The sequence below is a fragment of the Aquarana catesbeiana genome, linkage group LG09 (genome assembly GCF_042186555.1).
Source record: "Aquarana catesbeiana isolate 2022-GZ linkage group LG09, ASM4218655v1, whole genome shotgun sequence".
Classification (NCBI taxonomy): Eukaryota; Metazoa; Chordata; class Amphibia; order Anura; family Ranidae; genus Aquarana; species Aquarana catesbeiana.
Genome location: NC_133332.1, coordinates 170166117 through 170183600, shown reverse-complemented (window position 1 = coordinate 170183600; position 17484 = coordinate 170166117). Strand labels below are relative to the sequence as shown.

Genomic DNA, 17484 nt, shown 5'->3' with positions numbered 1-17484 from the left:
ATGATCTGGCACTTCCAGGTAGCACGCCGGGTAGGGGGCACGCAGATGACAGCTGCCAGCCAATAGATTACCGCTGGCACCCACCGATTGTCCAGAACACACACACAGGACAGGGCTCTGCCTATGTAAACAAGACAGAGCTCGGCCCTGTCAGCAGAGAAGTAATGGATTTAATCCCCTTGCAATTGATTATTTCCCCTAGTAAAAGCACCATATTGTGTACACCAAAACACTGGCTAGGCACACATTTAACCCTTTGATCACCCATAAGTACAGTGACCGTGCAAATTTTTAGCACTGATCACTGTATTAATGTCACTGGTTGCCAAAAAGTGTCAGTTAGTGTCAGAATGTGTACCACAATATCGCGGTCCTGCTATAAGTCGCTGGTCGTCACCATTACTAGTAAAAAATAAATAAATAAAATATCCCATAGCTTGTAAACGCTAGCACTTTTGCTCAAACCAATCAATATACGCTTACTGGGATTTCTGTTTACCAAAAATATGTAGCAGAATACATATTGATCAAAATTCATGAAGAAATTTATCTATATTTTTATTGGATATGTTATATAGCAGAAAGTAAAAAATAGTTATTTTTATGAAATTGTCGATATTTTTTTGTTTATAGTGCAAAAAGTAAAAAACGCAGAGATGATCAAATACCACCAAAAGAAAGCTCTATTTGTGGGAAAAAAAGGACATACATTTTATTGGGCACAGTGTGGCATCATTGCGCAATTGTCAGTTAAAGTAGTGCAGCGCCATATCGCAAATAATGGCCTGGTCATGAAGGGGGGTAAATCTTCCAGAGGTCAAGTGGTTAAAAGATCCATTTCCTCTTTGGAGACAGTAAGAAGACATTAGGCCGTTAACTGTCAAAGTTAAAAGAACAATTGCTGCAACTGATTTTAGAGTGTCTGAACAAAAACTCCATTACTCAGTCTGTCTCACCATTGATTCATTTTCATTTTGGCATCCCTATTAAACTTATCACGAGGGCTGTGAAATGTCTTGCTCTGCTATGCTGGACTCTTGGGCTGGGGGGAACTTTATGGACACAGAATTCGCCCAAGGCAATAATATCCAACTGAGAAATAAAGCTGCCCCTATTGATAGACTGTTGATGGTTCACCTTTATTTTCAGGACCTGTTACCCATTAAACTGTTCCTCTTGAACTCCGAATTAAGGCAGACCATTGTAAGACTTTCAGCTTTCAGCAGATTGTCACCCAAATTTCCTATCCTACTGGGCATTCCTTGGTTTTCTACCCTCAATTCCTCCATTAACTAGGGGATATGGACTATAAGTTTTACATCCCACCATTGCAAGGAACATTATAGAGAACCTTGCCAAACAAGTTCTCCACTGATCAAGGAATCACAAGTTGACTACCCAATTGTATGGCAAACTGCCTACATGGTACTACAAGTTCCAGGACGTTTGTGATAAAAAGAATGCCGATCAGCTACCTCCTCATTGCCCGTATGACTGATTCACTGAATTGGCCCCGGGGGCAGGAAAACCTTTTTGTTTCATTTAATTTCTGTCAGAACCTGAATTAAGGGGATCAGAGGTGCATGATGAGAATTTAGATAGGGGCTTTATGAGACACTCAATATTCTGCGGGGGCATCCTTGTTTTTTGTTGAAAGGAAGGACTCCACTTTGCATCCATGCACTGACTACAGGGATTTTAATAAAATCACTATTAAGAACTGCTATACAAACCCCCTAATTCCTGAAATGTTTTAAAGACTCTACTCTGCTAAAGTATTTACCAAACTAGAGTTATGGGGGCATATAACCTTGTTCGCATTTGTTAAGGAGATGAAAAGAAAACTGCTTTTAGATTTAGATATGGACTTTTCGAGTCTTTGGTCATGCCTTTTAGCCTTTGCAACGCTCCTGCGACTTTTCAACGTTTCATCAGTGATGCGGGATCTATTGGACCACTTTGTTAATGCACACCTGGATGATACCCTTATCTTTTCTGATAAACTAGAGATGCATCAGAAGCATGTTTCCACTGTCTTCAAAAGATTAGAGTGGAACGTCACTCCCTTAGTCAAAACTGACTGTTTAATGCTTATGCTGCTGGCATTAATAAATAGATAGGAAAGTATATCATATTTACTTTTTTTACATCTCTCCAGTTACTTCCTGGTTTCCAGGCTGAGGCAAATGATGTCATACATGCCAGGAGTCCTTAGGAGGGAAGGAGGGGTTTCTCAGCTAAGCACACCCTCCTGCATGCATGCCTGAGCTAAGGGCAGATATTACACAAATCATCTTCCCCTTTCTTAAGATGCCCACAGCCAGAAATGCTAGGGAGTGTTTTTCAAAGTGATTTCCCAGGAAAATAAAGCATGGAGACATGGATGGATAGGGAGTTAGCGTTGAATAATAAAAAATTATAAAATAGCATTTTTGGTTTGTGGTATTCAGATGCAGTGTAGTTCCACTTCAAGTCAAAATCAACTTTACATCAAATCGGAGAAATACAAATTTGAACAAACCTAGATCCAATTTTGGGATTTTGAGTATGGATCCTGATAAGCAGTTGTGGATTGGCCTGACCCTAGTTTGGCCTGCCAACCTCTATAGAAAGTTCATAAGGTGATAGCACCAATTATGCAGCTGACAAGGCAAAGGGACACCCTTTTTTTGGTCACCTGAGGTACAGGCTGCCTTTAGTAAACTACAGTGCCTTGAAAAAGTATTCATACCCCTTGAAATTTTCCACATTTTGTCATGTTACAACCAAAAATATAAATGTATTTTATTGGGATTTTATGTGATAGACCAACACAAAGTGGCACATAATTGTGAAGTGGAAGGAAAATGATAAATGTTTTTCAATTTTTTTTTACAAGCCCCCCTGAGTCAATACTTTGTAGAACCACCTTTTGCTGCAATCACAGCTGCAACTTTTTTTGGGTATGTTTCTACCAGCTTTGCAGATCTAGAGAGTGACATTTTTGCCCATTCTTCTTTGCAAAATAGCTCAAGCTCTGTCAGATTAGATGGAGAGCATCTGTGAACAGCAATTTTTAAGTTTTGCCACAGATTCTCATTTGGATTTAGGTCTGGACTTTGACTGGGCCATGCTAACACATGAAAATACTTTGGCCGTATTTTTAGGGTCGTTCTTCACCTGCTAGAAGATGAACCCCGCCCCAGTCTCAAGTCTTTTGCAGACTCTAACAGGTTTTCTTCTAAGATTGCCCTGTATTTGGTTCCATCCATCTTCCCATCAACTCTGACCAGCTTCCCTGTCCCTGCTGAAGAAAAGCATCCCCACAACATGATGCTGCCACCATCATGTTTCACGGTGGGGATGGTGTGTTCAGGGTGATGTGCAGTGTTAATTTTACACCACACATAGCGTTTTGCTTTTGGGCCAAAAAGTTCAATTTTTGTCTCGTCTGACCAGAGCACCTTCTTCCACATGTTTACTGTGTCCCTCACATGGCTTCTTCCAAACTGCAAATGGCTTTCTTTCAACAATGGCTTTCTACTTGCCACTCTTCCATAAAGGCCAGATTTGTGGAGTGCGTGACTAATAGATGTTCTATGGACAGATTCTCCCACCTGAGATGAGGATCTCTGCAGCTCCTCCAGAGTTACCATGGGCCTCTTGGCTGCTTTTCTGATCAATGCTTTCCTTGCCCGGTCCCTCAGTTTAGGTAGCCATGTGTTGGTAGGTTTGTAGTTGTGCCATTCTCTTTCCACGTTTGGATGATGGATTGAACAGTGCTCCGTGAAATGCTCAAAGCTTGGGATTTTTTTTATAACCTAACCCTGCTTTAAACTTCTCCACAACTTTATCCCTGACCTGTCTGGTGTGTTCTTTGGCCTTCATGATGCCGTTTGTTCACTAAGGTTCTCTAACAAATCTCTGGGGGCTTCACAGAACTGCTGTATTTACACTGAGATTAAATTACATACAGATGGACTCTATTTACTAATTAGGTGACTTCTGGAGGCAATTGGTTTGACTAAATTTTAGTTAGGGGTGTCAGAGTAAAGGGGGATAAATACAAATGCAGGCACACTTTTCAGATATTTGTAAAAAAATTTGAAAACCATTTATCATTTTCCTTCCACTTCACAATTATGTGCCACTTTGTGTTGGTATATTACATAAAATCCATTTACGTTTTTGGTTGTAACATGACAGAATGTGGGAAATTTCAAGGGGTATGAATACTTTTTCAAGGCACTGTATAGATGTTTTTCACTTCTGTGCCAATACTGGCACATCCTGATCCTAAACTGCCTTTTATCGTGGAAGTGGATGCATCTGATTCTGCTGTAAGAGCTATCCTTGCTCAGTGAAGTGGAAAAAAGATGCAGCTTCATTCTTGTGCTCATTTGTCTTGTTTAACATGTTCAGCTGAAAAAGAATTATGACACTGGGAATAATGAGCTGCTGGTGATTAAATAGGTTGTAAACCCTTACATATACCCAGTGAAGTAACTGGCCTTGGGTGATACACAGAGAAGAAACAAATCCTCCTCCATAACTTGTACATGTTTATCTGCAGTCTTCTCTTCTCTACATCCATTCAAAGTCCAGAATGTATAAAGCTTGTATGAGCATTGAGGAAAAAAAGGAGATGGAGAGCTGAAGTTACACTCTGCAGAGCTCAGGGAAGAGAGCTCTGAGCTCTAATTGGAGGAAAGGGACACAGCCCTCCTCATGCAGCGCACAGGAACAGCGCTTAAGCTGTGAATCAACTAGAGCTCCCTCCCTTGCTACCTTGTTTCTCTTGGTGTCAGGAAAACTTGTCAGAAGTGATTCATGCTGATAGCAGAGGAACAAATCAGCAAACAGAAATGTCACTTTGTGCTCTTAACTGAGACAAATACACACTATAGAGTGATATGCTTTGTTCATATTTCATGTCTGAGGTTTACAACCACTTTAAAGAAGCTTTTTAAAAATGGAAGAATCTACTGGGAGAGGCCATTCAACCAGTAACTGTTCTCACTGATCTTAAAAATGTAGCATTCATTCGACCTGCCAAGAGATTGTCTTCTAGACAAGCATGTTGTTTTCTTTTCCAGGTTCAATTTTATTATCTCGTATCGACTTGGGTCACAAATGTTGTAAGCAACTCTAAGGCCTCATGCACACGGGATGTTAAAATAACGTTATGAAAACGCCAGTAGCTTTGCAGTGTTTTTTTTTTACTTTTTTCAGCTTTTTTCAACCTTTTTGCAAAAGCGTTTTTTAGCGTTTTTCCGCGTTAACGTTTTTTAGCGTATTTTTTTTTTTTTTAATTTTTTTTTTTTCAATGGATCAAAAACATTAAAAAACGTTGGTGAACGATGTTTTTGAGCGTTTATCAGCGTTTACAGCTGAAAAACATCTCTCAGAACCCACTGGTCCTGGGTTTTTTTTACAGCTTAAAAACGCCTATGCCATTTGCAGCTCAAAAACGCCTAGGTGGGCATGAAGCCATAGACTAACATAGACAGGCGTTTTTAAGCTGCAAAAAACGCTCAAAAAAGTGGCTGTAAAAACGTCTGTGTGCATGAGGCCTAAAAGACACAAATAGAAAGCATATTGTACAAAGTTTAGGTGAGTCTATGAGAGTTTAAGAATTTTAGTTTATAGGCGTTTTTTGCACTACACGCCCCTCTGCAAAAGTTTTACTCCCAAAATAACCAGAATGCATTTTCACACTGCATTGCATTTTTACTAAAAAACGTTGAAACTTGACGTTCAGAAGAGATAAGAGGAGTTTAGGAGAGACTGACGTTTTTACAGCTCCTAAACTTCTCCAGAAAAAGCGATAGAAAAGGGTTTTTTCCCTGCCTCTGAACGTCCCTGACAGAAAACGCCTGTAGTAGTCATAATGTACAAAGACACATAGAATACAATAGAAGTGCTTCTAGAGGCAGGAGAAAAAAACGTCAAACACCTGTAGAATCAACGTTTTTTAAGTCCAGTGTGCAAGGAGCATGAAAGTACAATACTGCCGCAAAAGAAATTTCTAGGGACGATGAGTTCCAAGGAATTCTTGTTTCTTTTCAAAGAGGGGTATAAATAATAACCCACTTCTGAATCATCCACCTAAGGACATTAACCTTGATTACAAGAACAGCTTTTGGACTCAAATGCATTCACCTGAATCTGCTGGGGTAGAAGCCCTCCAGTTGGTTTATGACTCCAGACTTGCTGGGCGTTTTAGAGTTTGTAGAACAGAAGAGCTTTTCTCACATAACTTTTGGTGGCCTGCTTACAAGATGTCAAAAGCTACATGGGCTTGTGCCTGATCTGTGTATGCAATAGGACCATGGGGTAAATTTCTATGGACTTTGTAGTCGATCTACCTCTCTCAAAAGAAATGGCTACTATCTTGGTAGTCATCGACCATCTCACAAAGATGGCTGATTTTATACCACTTAAGGTGGTACTCACTGCTGCACAAATTGCAGAACTGATGGTTTGGGAAGTCTTTAAACTACATAGAATGCCCGATGATGTAGTGTCTGACAGAGTAGTACAGTTTACGTTGATATTGGTATTGCACAGAGCAGCCCCAAACTTTCTCTACTGGGGGCCCCCACTGGTGCTCTCGGGTCCTCCTTTTCTCGATATGCCACCATCCAAAGCCGCTTCCTATGGTGACACACCTGTGGGCTCCCTCCTGAGCAGGGCTTTGTCTGTCCAAGTCCAGAGTCTGGCTCCTGCTGCTGCCACTGTCCTGTAAATGCAGGGAGAGGGAGAAGAATGCTTCTACAAATGAGCACAGAGCTGGATCGAGTAGTGGGGTGATACAAATGCTGGGACGTTTTTTTCCTGAGGACTGCAACCTGGCACTAGCACAATGCAAAACCACTCTCCACCCTTAGGAGCTCTGATGAAGACCAGTTAGTGCTTGGACCCCACGTCTCAGGGGAGCCTGCATCACCCGCCAGGGTGTATTTATCTTGCTGGTTTCTGTGAGAACCCTTTCTACTGCTATAGCTACTTGGCTCTGAGCCTGATCACCAATCGTCAAACACTACCATTGCAGCTCACTTGAACTCCTCCAATTAACGTACAAGCAGCTTACACTGCCCCAGGCAAATTTTAAAATACACCCTTAAATCAGTTTGGATTCAATAATAACTTACAGATTATTATAATAATGTATTGATTAAAAATACTTTAACATTCTTTAAATATAGCTATAATTAAAGCTGTCTTTTTATTAGCTTGCTGTAATCTCCTATAAAACAGCATTTACACCGAGAGAGTTTCCTGTATTGTATGCTACTCAGGGCTCTGCTACAGAGAGCACTTGGTGTGGTTGCTAGGGCCACAGACCTGCATATTTGTACAAATATGTTTGTTTAGTACGTTTGTTTAGTTTATAGACCAAGATAACAATAAACTACGATCCCACCATATGCTTGGTTCTTTTTTTTCCATTTTGAAGGATATAATGTAATTCACTTGAACAAGAAAATGCAGGCCAACCAATGCACAAAAAACAGTGAGCAGGACAAGGCAGTGCAGAAAAGCAATTCAATTTTTCATTAACCCTTCAAACCAGTGTTAGGGGCTTATGCAGATGGGCATTAGAAGCCTATAAGACACTCCACCCATGTTAAAGCTGTTTTACGTTTAAGGCCTGCTCACAGTTGTGCATTTTTATGTGGTGTGGGAGTTTAAAAAATCCTGCCTGCTGCATCGTTGTTGCATGTTATCTAGAGTTCAATGGTAACACACCTAAAACATATGCAAAATGCAACACATCTAAAGTGCACCACAAAAATGTGAACCAGGCCTAAATCACAAAGAGTGGGGCTCTGTGTAGCAGTGGGATCACTGATATTCTATGGGGAAGCTCATCTATAGTGAACATGGGCACTAGAAACAGAAGCTGATGCAAGTAAATTGGAGCCATCTGGTACACAAAATGGTTTAAGATCATTTTACTTTTGCATCCAATGCTTTTTTGATGCTGATTCTTCTTTGGATCCTTGCTTCACCTCGTTCAATCTGAGCCATTATTTTTTCAATGTCTTGCAATTCATTGCAACGTTCCCAGAACACAGCTGAAAACAGACAAATCATTATTTACTAAGTAATACATTTATGGAGTCTAGTATCAAATATACTTCCTTTTAAACAGTTCCCCACTCAGGTACTTTTTCTCCCTGTAATGAAGTTCAGTAAAACCTTACTTAGAACAAAATGTACCTAGGCTTCTCTGTTGGACTCTAATCCTGCATTGCTCGCCTCCACTAAATGTTTCTCTGTTTGCTCTCTCTTCCAATAGGGTACACAGATCTCTGTCCAAGCCAAAACATTCTGCTTAATTATTTATGCTTTACCATCCCAGCAACAGCAGCTCCACAATAGCATCTATGCATGACTGCTGACATTTAAGTCAGACTGAAGTTGGTTCTTATCTTCCTAGTATATGAACCCATGATACATATAAAGCTGCAAGTATTTCTTAGCTACCAGTCAGTGATTTCCCATGTACAAACAAAATAAAAAAAAATAAACAAACATGATTTTCATAAATACCACATAATCGTCTTAAAAAAATAATCTGTTGGGGGGGCGCATGCGCGGCGCCGAGGAAGATGGACGCCTGACTCTGTAGCTCCGCTCCACCCGGGACTATAGAGGCTTCCTGAGGGCTACAAACAGCACAACGCACATTAACATTTGCACCCCTCAAGCCACAAACACCCGGTGCATGCCGTCGAGGAGAAGGAAATCCCGAGGATCCTCTCAAAACACCCTGACCCACTATCTCCTCCGCACGCGGGATCGCTTCAGCATGTCTCAAGATGGCGCGGCAGGGAAGGGGGAGTCTCCTGCTCCGGCTCCTCCGCCACGATCGAATCCTTCTCCGTCCACAAGCAATACGGGTGAGTACCACACCACCCTCTCTAAGGCAGATCTGGATGTCAGTCTGGAGGCTATGTACACCAGACTAGCTACTAAATTTCAAACGGAACTGCATAAAACTTCCCACACCCTGTCACAAGAAATAGCGGCTTTAGGCTCACGTACTGAGCTCCTGGAAACCAAACATGACGAGCTCGCCTTGGCTTATAATGACCTCAGTCGTGAACATGAATCTCTAGCCTTGGCCCTGACTGCCATCCAAGCCCAAGTCGAAGATCTTGACAATAGAAATTAGTGCAATAATTTACATCTAAGAGGTATTCCTGAGTCAGAGACAGACTTAATTCCGACCGTAATTCGGTTATTCAAATCACTCCTTCCGGATTATGACTCAGCAGCTTTCAAATGTGATCGCATCCACAGGGCACTTCGTCCGAAACCACCAGATGATAAGCCCCCCGGGGACGTGGTCCTCTGCATGAAAGACTTTCTCACCAAAGAGGAAATCCTGAGAGCTGCCCGTAATAAACAACAGATAACCCTTGATGACCATCTTATCCAGATTTATCCGGATATCTCCCCTGCCACCTTGGACAGGCGAAGAGGCCTGAAGGAAATCACCTCCACACTTCAATCTGCACATATCCGTTACAGATGGGGATTGCCATTCAAATTGCTGGTTCCCCATAATGGCAATACCTTCTCCGCTTCTTCCCTACAAGAGGGTCAAGAAATTCTGGTGAAACTTGGTCTCCTAGATGCAGCTGCAATTCGTCGCCCACCATCGACACCCCGTCCGGCCCCCATCTGGCAAACCCCGCCACCCAGGAGGGATAGAAGAAGGATCTGCTATGATATCGGAGAGGACCTCGCAATACAACCACGCTGAAAGCGTCGCTGAATATCACTCATCTGTTCCTTGAAACGCTCTGCACCTAACTTACTCTAACCTCACTTAAAGCGGCTGTCCCTCGGAGCCGTGTCATGTCCACCCCACCCAGCAAAAGTTTTTTTTTTTTTATATTTTGGGCGTTGCACCTCCCTTTTTGTATAATTCCCTTTTTTTTGTTAGCCCTACAGGTTTCTCGCTCTGCAACCCCACCAGTAGGATTGGATTTTGCAGTTTGGCTGGGTACGAGACCTAGTTGTCTCGCTTGTGACTTAACTTTTTTTTTTATCAGGTAAAGCTTTGTTTTATTTTTTCTCTCTACCTGATCCAGTTTGGACATTGAACTTCATGTCCTTTTCTAGTTCTCTACGATGTTTTCTTTTTTTGAGTATACTTGTTTATAATTCTTTTTGTCTTGTCAGTCAGTTCACAGCATGGAATTTTTTTTTCATCATATGTCCTACATTTGAGATCTACATGTCCATTCTTTATGACCCTTTTTACAGGAAGAATGGATACTGTATTTACAATGTGATGTGTGGGATAATGGCGGTACCCCTGCTGGGACTAGCATGCATTAGTTTGCTAATACAGGTTGATTTCCTTGCATGGTTAACTTTGAACCCTCTCAAATACGATAGAGTTGTAGTGACCAATTAGGGTAATTACATGTATTTCGCATAATGTGAAGGGATTTAATTCCCCCATAAAGAGACGAAAGGCCTTTGATCTGTATGGCCATATAGGGGCCAAGATTCTTCTGCTGCAGGAGACTCACTTCTCCCATTCCTCGCACCCTAAATTCTTTCATAGGCATTTCCCTCAATCGTTTTACTCGCTTTATTCAACCAAAAGCAGGGGTGCCACCATATTCTTACATGCTTCTCTTGCCATGGAGGTAAAGCAATGTTATAAAGATAGGGACAGCAGGTTCGTCATTATCAAAGGTGTGATACATAACAGAGAGATAACAATTGCCAGTATATATGCCCCTAATGATGCACCTGCATCCTTTTTTAAATCCTTTTTTGATAAATTGGTATCCTTGAACTCTCCCCATATAATAATAGGGGGTGATTTCAACCTAGTAGCTAACCCTTCACTTGATAGATCCTCCTCCACAAACGCCTCCAAAGCCTTCCCCAGGTCTCTAACTCATGGCCTTCTTGACCACCAGCTGGTTGATACCTGGAGAACGCACAACATGGGGCTTAAGGAATTCACCTTTTACTTGCACCCTCATAACAGCTACGCCAGGTTGGATTACATTTACACTACCCCTATCATATTAGCAAATTCCACTGGTGCCACGATCCACCCCTGTGTTTGGTCTGACCATCACGTAACCTCCTTCACAACGAATTTTATTGGATTGGCACCCACACCTCATACATGGAGACTGAACGAGGCTTTGCTCTCGGATTTAGTGGCAGAATCTGAGACAGCTAAATCAATTGAGGAATACTTTTCTCTTAATGCTCTCCCTGAAACTCCACCTTCTATTTTATGGACTGCTCATAAGGCTGTTCTGAGGGGTAAACTAATTAGCATTGCCTCATCCTACAACAAGATACACAGACAAAAAATTTTGAACCTTACAACTGAACTAGACTGCATATACAAAAATACTAACATTTTGGGCCTGGAGTCGACCAGAAAATTGATAGATCAAAAACACCTAGAATTAGACTCACTCCTATCCTCCAAGATTGAAAAAGCCCTAAGATGGTCCAAGGCCAAATTTTTACTGCATAACAACACTGCATCAACCCTATTTGCAAGAAAGCTCAATCAGACCTCCCGTCCCACACATGTGTATAAACTGGACTCAGAGACAGGTCTTTCTACTTCCCATCCCAAAGAGGTGCTTCGAATTTTTGAACACTTTTACTCCTCCCTATTAGCTTCAGTCCAAAATCCTCCTACTTTGGCAGAAAACACTTGGTTTCAGGACATTCCTATACCCACTCTCTCACCCACTCAAATAGAGAAGCTCAATGCTCCTCAACTTGATCAAATCCCTCAAGATGGGCTCTGCCCCAGGCCCGGATGGCTTTTCAGTCATATACTACAAAAAATTTGCCAACCTTCTTTCCCCTGGTTTAACTATTTAATTGGGTCCTACAAGGAGGTAATTTCCCAGATGAAATGCTGCTGGCAAATATGTCCCTGATCCCCAAACCTAATAAAAATCATCTACTTCCCCAAAATTATAGACCAATTTCGGTCATGAATAATGATGTTAAAATTTTTAGTAGAATCCTAGCAGACAGGTTGGCATCTATTATATCCTCTCTTATCTCTCCCTTCCAATCAGGATTTATACCCCATAGATTCATAACAGATAACATTAGACTAGCTTCTAACATTATACAAGACTCCAATTTAACTTCCCGTAAACTCTTTCTACTCAGCCTAGACATACATAAGGCGTTTGATAGCGTCTCCTGGAGCTATCTATCTATTCTTTTGCAACACATGGGTTTTCGTGATGAATTTTTACATGTGTTCCGGGCCCTTTATGTAAACCGCAAAACTTGTATCAAGATACCGGGCTGTAGTTCTGATTTCTTTTCCATAGGGAGGGGCACGAGGCAAGGATGCCCACTATCCCCTCTAATATTTGCCCTTGCCCTAGAACCCTTAGCCATCGCGATACTTAATAACCAAGATATATCGGGTTACACCAAAGGCTCCTCCTCCTACAAGTTTTGTATGTATGCAGACGACGTCCTCCTGTTCCTAACTAATCCCCACATTTCCCTGCCAAATCTTTTACAGAACTTATAAAATTTTGCAGGAGTCTCCGGCCTCAAGATCAATGTCTCGAAATCGGTTGCTCTCCCGGTGGGGTTCTCTCCGGGGGAGATGCAACAACTTAAAAGTACCTTCCACTTTGTATGGGCAGAAACCCGTTTACCATATCTGGGCATTGATCTGACGGGTGACTTTGGCAAACTCTTTGAAAACAATTATCCCTCCATGTTCTCTAAATTGAAAAAAAACCCTTAAATCATGGTCTTAACTCCACATCTCTTTCCTTGGTAGAGTCACAGCCCTAAAAATGGTGATACTCCCCAGGTTACTATACCTTTTTCGTTCCCTCCCAATCAGAGTATCTAAATCCTACTTTTTTAAATCAAAAAGGTTTTTATTTTGCATAAGAAATGAAATTATACAGCGTATAGGTTAGAGTACTGAATGCATACACATCTTAGAGTTCTAACACAATCTGTTAAAGATACAGTTATCAACATTTTAAGATTGCCAAAAGGAGGTTCTATTTACATTCTAACAGGGGTATAGACTATTGCACTATTATCCTTTAACAATAGAATTAGCGTGTAATATGACTCGTATAGAGTATGTATCCAGATGTCAGATAATATGATCAGATTCCGACTGCAACAGTGTCTCCCTTATACAGAAAGAACTCCAATGTTATATTATATCCTTAGGCTATAAAAAGGGGAGACAAGATGATCTTCTAGCAGAATTAGTGGGATCAATCTCAGTGCATTATAACTCTATTATCCTTGCCTACATTCATTATATTTAGTGCAATATAATATTCTCTGATAAAGAGAAAAAGAAGAAAACATTAATCAATAAAAAGAAAGAAGAAAGAAAAGAGAAAAAGAAAGAAACCGTAGCAAAACAAAGCAAATTCCTGCCATACATTGCAACATTACACACTCTGCCTTATACCTCACAGGGAACGTATTGCTCTATATATCCCTTTCCTTTACATACGTTTATTTTCCGTATAATAGTCATGTCTACATCAACCCAGAAGTAGCCTATCCTTAATTAATTGGTGTGGGGCTAGACCGGGGACATCCAACCACGCTTGCCATATCGATAGGAATTTTTGTGGGACTTTTCTATGTTGGTAAACAATCTTTTCTCTTGTTAAAAGCCTATTAACACTGTCTATCCATTGCTTCTTGGTGGGTACTCGCGGAGTAATCTACCACTGAGCAATTAATTTCCTTGCCATGTATAATAGGCGAATGAGCGCTATATGAGTGGGTGGGGGTATCGACTCATCATCTATTCCTCCCAATATACATGTTACTGGTGTTCTCTCAAGAGGTATCATATATATTTCTGTTATTGTGTCTAGTACATCTTTCCAGTACCTAAATAATTTGGGGCACTTCCAAACCATATGGAGCAAGTCCCCATGATCACGTTCACATTTTGGGCACAGGGGAGTGTCTCTAATTCCCCATTTACATAGTTGAAGGGGAGTTCTGTATGCTCTATGTAGTAAGTATAGGTGTGAGATTTTCTGTGATGCCGATAATGAAACCAAGGGGGCATTCACCAGGCATATATCCCAACTATCTCCGTCTATTGCCCCTATGTCCTCCTCCCAGCGCTGTCTACATGGTAGTCTAGAGGAATCTTGTATTCGCGTAAGAAGAGTGTTATAGCAGCGAGATATCATCCCCTTTTTAGTTTCTTCCATAAAAACTTCCTGAATAATCGGATGTTCTGTGTGGTGGATCCTGACAGTTCTGCTCTGGGTTTGTATAGCATGTCTCAATTGGAGATACTTATAAAAATTGTTATGTGGTATCTCAAACTCTATTTGAATCTGCTGGAATGATTTGAGGGTATTATCTTGGTATAGTTGTGAAATATATTTGATGCCTGCATCCTCCCAGTTCTTAAAACCTTTTAATTTTTGTATTTCCTTAAGTTGTCTGTTTTTCCAAAGAGGTGTGCAGGACAAAAAACCTGCAACGCCCAATAATTTCTTAACAAAAGACCATAGCATAATCAACAATTTAACCGTAGGGGCCTCAGGGTCCAAATGTAAGAACCCTGCCTCCAAGCTTGCCAGTGCTGAATAATTACTTTCATCACATTTTGTAAGCATCCGAATCGGGTCTTTGGGATCCAATAGGCCCCATCCCCCTAGCTGTTGTAGTTGGGATGCTAAGTAGTACATTCTGGGATGAGGAACAGCAAGTCCCCCCTCCTCCTTACCATGTTGTAACGTGGATAATTTTATCCTTGCTATTTTTTTCCTCCAAATAAGCTCCCTAAATTGGGTTTCTATCCTATCGAACCATCTCTTAGGTATCCATACTGGGGAATTGTTAAAAATATATAGCAGTTGCGGCGCCCAAACCATTTTAATAAGGTTAACTCTACCAGCCACAGACAAGGGTAGCTTACACCAAGCTCTGCATTTTTCTCAGAATTTAGTTAAGAGGGGTGCCAGGTTCTGATCAATATAGGTGGCCGGGTTCGATGTCACCTGAATCCCCAGGTAGCGGAATGAGCTCACCTGTTGTATCATTTCTGCACCCAGGGGCAGTGGAGTATTCAGGGGGTCAAGTGGCATCAACATCGACTTGTCCCAATTAATGGAAAAGCCTGATAGTTCTCCAAAATCCTTAAAGAGGGACATAACCGTTTGTAATGTATCTTTTGTGTCTCCTAAATACAGCAAGGTATCGTCTGCATACATGGATACCACATCTTTATTCCTTCCTCTCTGAAAACCTACTATTCTTGTGTCCCCTCTAATTTTTGCCCCCAAGGGCTCTAAGGCCAGGGCAAACAGCAGGGGCGACAGTGGGCACCCCTGTCTGGTGCCCCTAAATAAAGGAAAAGGTTCCGAAATCTCCCCATTAATCCGTATCCTGGCAGTGGGCGTGGCATACAGAAGCTTTATCCAGCGGATAAAGGTGTCCCCTAGTCCCATGTTCCGTAGTGTCTTCCACAGATAAGGCCATTCGACACTGTCGAAGGCCTTAGCTGCATCTAGTGAGAAAATTGCCCTATTGCCTGTGTTGTCCACTGGGAGTTGTAAGTTCAGGAATAGCCGTCTTATATTTTGGGCCGTGGATCTCGTGGGGATGAACCCAGATTGGTCTCTATGCACTATTTTATGGATTACTTTGGCTAACCTGTTTGCTAACATCCGTGCCAGCAACTTAATATCGGATGTAAGCAATGATATGGGCCTATAAGAACCAGGGGAGTTCGCATCTTTACCCGGTTTTAATAGGACAACAATGATCGCCTCGTTCATCGAGTTTGGTAGGGAGCCCTCTTCTAGTGCCTCATTATAAACTTTCAGTAATGTGGGAAGCATAGAGTCAGCATAGCGTTTATATATCTCTGATGGGAGGCCATCCAAGCCTGGTGCTTTGTTATTTTTAGTTTGGGATAAGGCAAGGTCTAGTTCTTCTGCCGTTAAAGGGGCATTAAGCATGGTCCTATCTTCTATTGGGAGATTGGGGAGCTCGCAACTTCCTAAAAAATCTTCTATTGCACTGTCAGTGGGTGCCACTTTGGAGGTATAAAGATCAGCATAAAAATCGCTAAAGACTTTTAGGATATCAGAGGTAGAGGTTTTCAGAGACCCCTGCCCATCGCAAATGGCGGGAATAAGAGAGGATGATTGCTGAGACCTTGCCATTACTGCGAGTATATGTCCAGTTGTCTCCCCCTCCTCAAAGTGTGATTGTTGCAGGAAAAAGCGTTTATTTTCCGCTAACTGCAGTGCTAGTTGACCAGACATTGTCTGCGCGCTTAACCATGCTCTTCTAGTATCTTCTGTGGGGTCATTAGTATAAGTGTTCTCAGTCTCGGTGACCATATTCCGTACCAACAATTCCCAGGCCTTGGTGTCAGTCTTAATCTGTGAGATTGTTTTAATAAGCTGTCCTCTCAAAAAGGCCTTCGCTGCATCCCAGACCACTCTTAATTTAGCAGTGCCAATATTGTCCTGTAAAAACAGCCTAAGTGCTGTATGTATAGGGTCAGGTTCAGTAAACAGCGAAAGCCAGAAAGGATTAAGCTTCCAGATTGGGCGCCTGATCCTGTCTGGCAATGAAATGGTCACCCAGAAAGCAGAATGATCAGAAATATTCTTATCTGCATATCCTGATTCCAAAACTAGATGTAGCATCTTATCATTCCCCAAACCCAAATCTATTCTAGACAATCCGCCATGAGAGGCCGAGTAACAGGAGTATTTTTTGTCACCAGGATGTTTACACCTCCACACATCTATCAGTCCTATTTCTTCAAGCATTTTAGCAAAATGGGTATTACCCTGTATTTGACATGTACTAGCAGCAGGTATAGGTAACTTATCCTTAATAGCGTTTAAAAAAATGTTATAGTCTCCCTTTGCCAGCAAGGGTACTTCTGGGTATTGGGCCATGAAACTTGCCAGGTGTTTAACAATCTCGGAGGTATACGGTGGGGGGAATGTAAATACTAGCGAGAATACATCTTAGGTTTGATATTGTGCATAGAAGAAATATATATCTGCCATCTGCGTCTATGCGTTTTTTTATACAGTTGAATTGAACATCCCTCCTGATCAAGATACTTGCTCCTCTAGAATAGGTGGAGTGGGTTGCATGATACTGGGTCACATACAATCGTGGGCTGAAGCTGGGGGTAGGATCCGCAGAGAAGTGAGTCTCCTGCAGGCAGACCACCCCCGCATTCAACGACTTAAAATGCCTGAGGACCGCCATCCGTTTTATTGGACTACCCAGCCCTCTGACATTCCAAGTCACAACTGTCAGTTTAGCCATCCCCATCTCACTTTAGAGACATTAGTCAGTCTAGTATATCCCTTATTAGCCCCCACAGGTTGTATATCAGCATGACACCAATGAAACAAAAGATAAACCATATTATTCTTAATTTCCTCCTTCTGGAGACAGTTAGGTATCTGTAGACATGGA

At 41.7% G+C, this 17484-nt stretch overlaps 1 protein-coding gene across 2 annotated transcripts in view; it reads right to left on the bottom strand.

Moving 5' to 3' along the window:
- Positions 1-17484, bottom strand: part of SMARCA1 (SNF2 related chromatin remodeling ATPase 1) — a 409892-nt gene that overhangs the window by 87674 nt on the left and 304734 nt on the right. For both annotated transcript variants that reach the window (XM_073599403.1, XM_073599404.1), the window contains one exon: positions 7942-8060. In XM_073599403.1, the coding sequence (XP_073455504.1) occupies positions 7942-8060 (119 nt within the window). The remainder of the gene's footprint in view (positions 1-7941; positions 8061-17484) is intronic.